This window comes from Amia ocellicauda, chromosome 9, assembly GCF_036373705.1.
Source record: "Amia ocellicauda isolate fAmiCal2 chromosome 9, fAmiCal2.hap1, whole genome shotgun sequence".
Taxonomy (NCBI): Eukaryota; Metazoa; Chordata; class Actinopteri; order Amiiformes; family Amiidae; genus Amia; species Amia ocellicauda.
This window is the reverse complement of record NC_089858.1, coordinates 26,173,100-26,180,969: the sequence shown is the minus strand read 5'-3', so window position 1 is coordinate 26,180,969 and position 7,870 is coordinate 26,173,100. Positions and strand designations below refer to the sequence as shown.

Sequence of the window (7,870 nt, the reverse complement as noted above, 5' to 3'; positions counted from 1 at the left end):
GCCGGTCTGAGTATTTCACTATCTGCTCAGTTACTGGGATTTTCACGCACAACCATTTCTAGGGTTTACAAAGAATGGTGAGAAGGGAAAAACATCCAGTATGCGGCAATCCTGTGGGCAAAAATGCCTTGTTGATGCTAGAGGTCAGAGGAGAATGGGCCGACTGATTCAAGCTGATAGAAGAGCAACTTTGACTGAAATAACCACTCGTTACAACCGAGGTATGCAGCAAAGCATTTGTGAAGCCACAACACGTACAACCTTGAGGCGGATGGGCTACAACAGCAGAAGACCCCACCGGGTACCACTCATCTCCACTACAAATAGGAAAAAGAGGCTACAATTTGCACAAGCTCACCAAAATTGGACAGTTGAAGACTGGAAAAATGTTGCCTGGTCTGATGAGTCTCGATTTCTGTTGAGACATTCAGATGGTAGAGTCAGAATTTGGCGTAAACAGAATGAGAACATAGATCCATCATGCCTTGTTACCACTGTGCAGGCTGGTGGTGGTGGTGTAATGGTGTGGGGGATGTTTTCTTGGCACACTTTAGGCCCCTTAGTGCCAATTGGGCATCGTTTAAATGCCACGGCCTACCTGAGCATTGTTTCTGACCATGTCCATCGCTTTATGACCACCATGTACCCATCCTCTGATGGCTACTTCCAGCAGGATAATGCACCATGTCACAAAGGTCCAATCATTTCAAATTGGTTTCTTGAACATGACAATGAGTTCACTGTACTAAACTGGCCCCCACAGTCACCAGATCTCAACCCAATAGAGCATCTTTGGGATGTGGTGGAACGGGAGCTTCGTGCCCTGGATGTGCATCCCACAAATCTCCATCAACTGCAAGATGCTATCCTATCAATATGGGCCAACATTTCTAAAGAATGCTTTCAGCACCTTGTTGAATCAATGCCACGTAGAATTAAGGCAGTTCTGAAGGCGAAAGGGGGTCAAACACAGTATATATATATGTGTGTGTGTGTGTGTGTGTTGCTATTGCTTGTGAAATTAATATAATAATATATCTGTTCATGAACAGATATATTATTATATTAATTTCACAAGCAATAGCAATTTGTTTCCAATACATTTGTTTTACAGTATACCATATGGAATTACTGTAAAGTTTGACAGCTTTACAAGTAATAACTTTTTTTATTTATTTGATTCTATTTTATGTGAAGTGAACCTCAGTAATTCAATAAATACGAAATGTGAATGGAGGAGGAGAAAAACAACAACAATGTAAACATGACCTTGGAACTGTATCAATAAACCCACCGTTCATTGAAACCACTTGCATAACCTGCTTGAATAATAATCCATGTTTTAAAACAAAATCCGCCTTATTTCACTGTAATAACATTGCAGGAGAAAGTTATGTTTTTTGTTGTTGTTGTTGTGGTGTATTGTGTTTGCTGTTTTCGAAAATCATGCTAACTTTTCTGCTGCTTCCATAAGACATAACTAGGAATTACCCACTGGTGTTTTGAGGAAATCTGTGCATTCAATTCAAATTCAAAAAGAGCTTTATTTGCATGAAAACACCTGGGTTCCAGTGCAAATACAGAACAGTTAACACTGAATTAATACCTGGCTCAGGGAGTGTATGTGTGTATAGTGGTCATTCAATGATGATTGGTAGCAATACTTTTTGATTCCACTACGGCTCGTCTGCAAACCAGGTTTCAAAGAGTTAAAGCCCTGGGCTGTTGTGATTGGATTAGGCGTCGGCTTAGCGAGAGAGAGAGAAAGAAAGAAAGAGAGAGAGAGAGAGAGAGAGAGAGAGAGGGGGAGCGGGAGCGGGAGCGCACCCATCCACCCTGCAAGCAACCAGATGGGAGCAGCGCTGTGATCGATGTGCTGTCTGCCCGGAAGAGAAAGCAGGAAACAGGTCAAATCGATGGACTATCAGAGTTTCTGCTCAAACCCGTAGTGGTGACGTCGGCCCTGGGGAGAAAATAAAATGCCTAGATGGATAACCAGCGGACTTCAGACGCGCAGCCCGACTTCGTGATTGCGATCCCGGCGGCGGCGGACCGGCGAAGTTGTTGTTGCCGGCGGTGAGGAGCACCGTGTCTGGCACGCTGGGGAGGACCGAGCAGCGGCGTGTCTGCGCGGCGCCCCCCGCCCTCCCAACACACGACGATGAGGACAGTGCTGGCGCTGTGCTGGCTGCTCTCGGTGACCGGAGCTACGGACTTGTTGGCTGAAAGCCGCAGTAATAACTGGACGGCGCGGATAAATGAAAGCAATACGAGGTACATTAACATAGGAGACGGGACTTCGGTAGAATTTGAATTCCCCGAGAACACCGAAGGGGTGATCGTGATCTCCAGCCGGTACAGCAGTGCGACTGAGCAGGGCAGCGAGAGCTGGAAGCCGACGGTGAGCGTAAGATCCCTCGACACCGACGTGTTGTCTGTTTTAAACGTCAGCGACAGCTGGAATGCGGGGCCGGTGAGAAGTTACGAGGTCAGTATCCGCTCCGGGTTTGCCGGCTCGGCCCCGCTGCTCATCCAGCTGCTGGATTTGGACAAGGACTCCAATCCGATGCTGATAGAAGAGAGGCGGGATTATGTGATTAAAGTGGCCCCCAGCGACGACGCGGCGCTGCTGACCGCCGGCGGACTGTCCCACTTCTCCGAGCACCCCGTGCTCTTCGCCCTCCTGCCTCTGATCTTCATCAACAAATGCGCATTTGGATGCAAGGTAGAAATCGACGTGCTGCGGGGGCTGCTGAAACAGCCCCACCCGGTCCTGCTGGGAATAGTTGGCCAGTTTGTGGTGATGCCTTTGTACGCCTATGCCTTGTCTAGGATTGCCTCTCTTCCCAAAGCCCTCTCTTTGGGGCTGGTGATTACATGTTCAGCTCCGGGGGGTGGAGGGGGATATCTGTACAGCCTGCTCCTGGGCGGAGATGTGACCCTAGCCATCTCCATGACACTCATCTCCACCGTGGTGGCCACGGGAATGATGCCTCTCTCCTCCACTATCTACGGACGACTCCTCAACGTCCATGAAACCCTTCATGTGCCATTCCTCAAGATCCTGGTCACGCTGCTCTTCATCGCCATCCCCATCTCCACAGGGATGTTCATCAAATACAAGTTCCCCAGCGTGTCCCGGGTCCTACTCACCCTCATCCGGCCCTTCAGTTTCATCCTGATCGTGGGTGGCATTTTCATGGCGTACCAAATGGGCTCCTCGATACTTGCCAACGTCAAGCCACAGATTATAGCAGTTGGGGTCACAGTACCCATTTTTGGCCTGCTTTTGGGTTATCTGATGGCTTTCCTTTTGAGACTATCGTTGCCTCATCGCAAAACGGTCAGTATAGAGATAGGAGTGCAGAACAGTCTCCTGGCGCTCGCCGTCATGCAGCTGTCTTTCCGTCGCGTCGAGGCGGATTTTGCCTCCCAAGCGCCCTTCATCGTGGCCCTGAGCAGCACATCGGAGATGTTACTTATTGTCATTATTCACTTCATTTACAGAAAACTGAGACCAAGCTCCCTGACAGACGTGTGATTGTATCGACTCTTTCAGCAGAATTTTGTCTTGAAACCAAAGGCCTTTTTTCCTCCTTTTTCTTTTCTTTTTTTTACAGTACATGAAAAATGCACTATGAGAGAAAAGCTTAAATATTTTTCTACCAGACTTTTTTTTCATTTTGTAATCGAAGTTGAAAATATTGTTCTATAATTTGTGTAATGTTTACAAACCACATGTGATGTGGGAAGTGGGAGGGAGCAACCACTGTTTTCGACTTAAAGATAATATATAAATATCCATGTACTTGAATAAGAGAAGATTAAAAACATAAATACTTGGATAAATGCGGCTGGGAAATGGGTGGTTAACTTTGAGTTGAATTGTAAACACCCATATGTAAAAGAAAACTCATCCAGCTTCAGCTAACCTTGATAATAACAGTCTGTTCGTCATATTAACAAAAATTACAATTGCATTTGGTTGATGACAGGAAAATGGTGCCGTGTAAAACCAGTGCAGGGTTTATGTACAACAAAATGTAACCTTGGGGGGTGGAGGGGAATCAACAGCTGTCTAAAAGCAACCCATATGCTATTTCATCTGTTCTTTGATTTTGTGTGTAGGTGTGTGTGTGGGGGGGGTGTTGGTTGAATGCACCCAGTGCACATATTAAAGAAGCTAGCAAACTACTTAGTGTTGTTCTCTTGTGACCTTAATAGCAGGCTTTGTATTAAGAGTTGAGCACCTGGTTTTGCCGTTACAGAAGGAGACTTGGCCGGTGGCTGTTGAAGACTGTTGACAAGGAGATGCCCAGTTTGTTTTGCTTTTCATATAAAGCTGGCTTGTCATGTGAGTGGGAGAAATGTCTGCTCTCCATGTGTACAGTAGTGCTAGATATGCTGGAGTCTTGAATACTCTTTCTGAGGCTGCAGTCTGAAGTCCTTATTTGGCAGTCATCTGTGAGAGAAAAATGTTACAGACGCTTCCTCCTAGTTTTCACATTGGGGAAGTGGAGCCTTATTCTCTCTGTGTGCTGACGCCTCGGTGCCAGACACTGCAAAACAGCACTGTATTCTCACTATGAACAGTCGGGCGGATACGCTGCTCATAGGGAGAGGCTGTTAGTCAAGCATGTTGCACTCCCTCTCTCATTTTCTATAAACAGGAGGAACACTGGTTGTACCTGCAAAAGTTATTTTCATTTCGGGATATTGCCATTAAGATAAACAAAATAATGATTATAATAAATAGAGGTGTAATATATTGCAGGAAGAAAATCCTACAGTGCAAGACACAGTATGGGCAATCAGCATGAGTAAGATGCAGGATTGGAATATAGCCTGCATGAACAGCAAGCATGCAGCAGAACAAGTTTCCTATGATAAGATCTTTAATAGCAGCAAGTGTCATGCTGCTGATGGTTGTAATGGATTATGTGTCAATGCAGGAAGGCTAGATAGTATCTCTAGGTGCATTATGGTTATGTACCGTTTGAGGTAGTGGCGGGATGTATTTGGAGATGTTGTAGTCCTGATTAATTTAGGTATCCAGTTCAGTCACAGGGATGTGAGCAGAGGAGAGGTGCAGGCACTACAGGTAGAGTGAAATTGTTGAGGTAAATGATTAGTTTCTGACTGGTACCATATACATCATGTGATTGTCCTTAGGCTCTGATTAAGGAAGTATTTTTCTAACTATGGTAGCTCTTCCGCTTTTGTCTTTGTATGATGTGGCTGTACTGTGCTATTTCACAATGCAAACGGAGCATTTTGAACATAAAATATTGCTTCTGGCAGTGCAGTGGTTCATAAAGGAGGAGATGTGGAAACCTCTAATTCGTCTGTGTAATCTGAGTCTTCGATACCAGCAAATGCCGCAGTGGTTCTTTTTGTGACTTCCTGTGAACTGGCTTTGAAGAACAGGAAATGCTTTACTCTTTACTCCACAAGTCTCTTATTTGTAATTCAGTCAAAATTCCCCTTGAAAAAGTGGACACAAGTATCTGGTCAAGATGGGATATGCAAATAATCTGAGGTGTTACTCATGTTATTTATTTAAGAATGTATGTATTTGCTAGGTGGCCTTTAATGTGATTAATACCTTCAGAGATCAAGGATGTGGGTTTATTGTTGAGGATGTACACCTTCTTCTCTCCTGGTGATCGACAACCACTTCACAAGAAAATTAATAAAATGGGGTAAAAATCTAAGATGGCCACCTTATGGAAGGAGGCCATTGGATAAAACTCTCATTGCATAGCAGTCTGACCCGCTTCAGGTTTTACAGCTGCTTGTGCAGGTTGTGATAATGAAGCAGAAAAACGATGCATCTCACAGCAACCAGAAAAATAAAGCATGTCCAGAATAATACAGACAGTCGCAAAAAGTTTAGATTCTGGAGTCAGGGAGATCATAGGTTTGTTGTGAGCAGAGACCCTTATTTGTAAGATTCCCAGGACAGAGATCAGAGAAGAATGGGGAGGCTGGTGTTTATGTGGGTGTATTGAATGCTGGGTAACATTCCAGGAAGTGCTATTGGGCAGTCACTCACTGCTCACTTAACGCAGATCCTAAATTTCACATTTTCTCATTTGTTGAAGAAACAAGGTGTTAAACACAACCAAGAGATGCAAACAAAGAAATAAATCAACACCAAAAAGGGAATCCTGGTCTCAGGAATTGGTTTAAGACAGTGGTTCTCAAATCTGTCCTGGAGGACCCTCTACCCTCCTGGATTTTGTTCCAACCAGGCTCTCAATTACTTAAACACTTCAATTTTATATAAAAAGTATAAAATTTTATAAGGAAATCATTAAGGAACCTTATGATACTTTGTATCTGTTACACAATTTAGAGAGTCAAATGTGATTAAGGATTAAGGATTCAATTGGAATAAAAACCAGCAGGGTAGGGGTCCTCCATGACAGGTTTGAGAACCACTGGAACTCCTTTAAAGTTAAAATCATTTCAGCAAGAATGCCAAAATAAGAGGTGTGGAATATTGAACTTCAAAAAATGCAATATTGCTTCATTCTTTCTTGACATTTCTGTGAGCTATCCATAGATTGGAGACCAACTGAACCCAGTAAAAATACATGAATGTTGTTGTTATGATTGTGTATGTGTTCTTTACAATGGCAGTTTTTTTGGTAGAGGTTTGGAATTTGCAGAAGTGGAGCAAATTTGGCCCTGGATCAAAAAGCTTTGAAAGTCATCCTGCAAGAACTTCTAAGTAGAATGTGTCTTTCTGTTACTTAGCTTTCAATTATTTAGATTGCTTTCTAACATGTCTATAAGCCACCTGTTCCTGCTATGTCTTACACTTCAGACTTCACGTACGCAGGAAAAAAAAAAAAAGTAGTTTCAGTAAATCTTTGTGGATTTGAGGGTGAAACGAATAATTCATAAATGTTTCTTACTTTATTGTATTGGAGGTTTGTTGATTACCATTGACATGATATCATTTACATTGATATCCCTTTTTCTTCCATTTGAGTATTTTTGTTATGAGCACTACTACGTTTGCCAAGCATTTGCAATTTGACTGTATTAAAAGTGATTTTTCACTTTACCGGAGACAAGGTCGGGAACATTTGCTCGCAGGTGATGTTTCTAGTATTCTACAGTTTTTGTGCGGTGATGTGGGAATTCAGTCAGACTTGTGAACATTTTTGGTGTTACTGAAATGTTGAAGAAAAAGAAAACGCTTAAGCAGAAGATAGAGAGCTGCTAAGGAACATTGTTTTTTCTTCCTTTTTTTTTTTTTTTTAAGAGAAGCAGCATGACAAATTACCATAGAGAATCTAATATTGCAGGCAGCCCCATCAGATGTGCCTACAAAGGATGTCATTGTATAACCCAGATGTTCTTTCAAAAATAAATTCCATCTGAGCTTTCCAGATTGGTGAAATGTGATCCATATCATCTGCTTATCTGTTTCATTGAAAGGAGCAGACATCTTTCCTAACTCAACACAGGGCTCACGCGTGATTCTCAAGAAAACATTTGAGAAAGAAATGGTCCTGTATCCAGCGTCCATTTCTCCCTCTTGTTTTCTCCACTACACAAAAAATTGCATTCTCTCTTTTGGCTCTGATCCCAAAGTCGGGCATCCCATGTCTCTGTGCAAAGGGCTTAGAACCACAAAGCTGTATTTTCCCCACTGATGTTTTGATTTATAACCAAATGAACCCTAGCAAAGTCCAGAGGTTTATTCTACAATTCTGAAGTCCCTGCCACACACATCTCACACCCGCTCTGTCTCTCGCCGGCACTGAGAGGATTAGCAGGGCTGTATGTTAGCCCTTGTCCTCAAAAAAGTGATTATCCACATATTTCCTTAATCTCTGAGGAAAAACAGAAAACC

General features: G+C 43.2%; 1 protein-coding gene across 1 annotated transcript; it reads left to right on the top strand.

Annotated features, from left to right (window-relative positions):
• Positions 1 to 1,787: 1,787 nt before the first annotated feature.
• Positions 1,788 to 7,419, top strand: slc10a3 (solute carrier family 10 member 3). Its single transcript, XM_066713902.1, has one exon. It carries the CDS (start codon positions 2,162 to 2,164, stop codon positions 3,539 to 3,541), a length of 1,380 nt encoding a protein of 459 aa, XP_066569999.1. The 5' UTR covers positions 1,788 to 2,161; the 3' UTR covers positions 3,542 to 7,419.
• Positions 7,420 to 7,870: the final 451 nt, after the last annotated feature.

Bases quoted from the DNA above. Each gene is read 5' to 3' on its own strand.
- slc10a3 (XM_066713902.1), top strand. From the start codon at position 2,162: ATGAGGACAGTGCTGGCGCTGTGCTGGCTGCTCTCGGTGACCGGAGCT.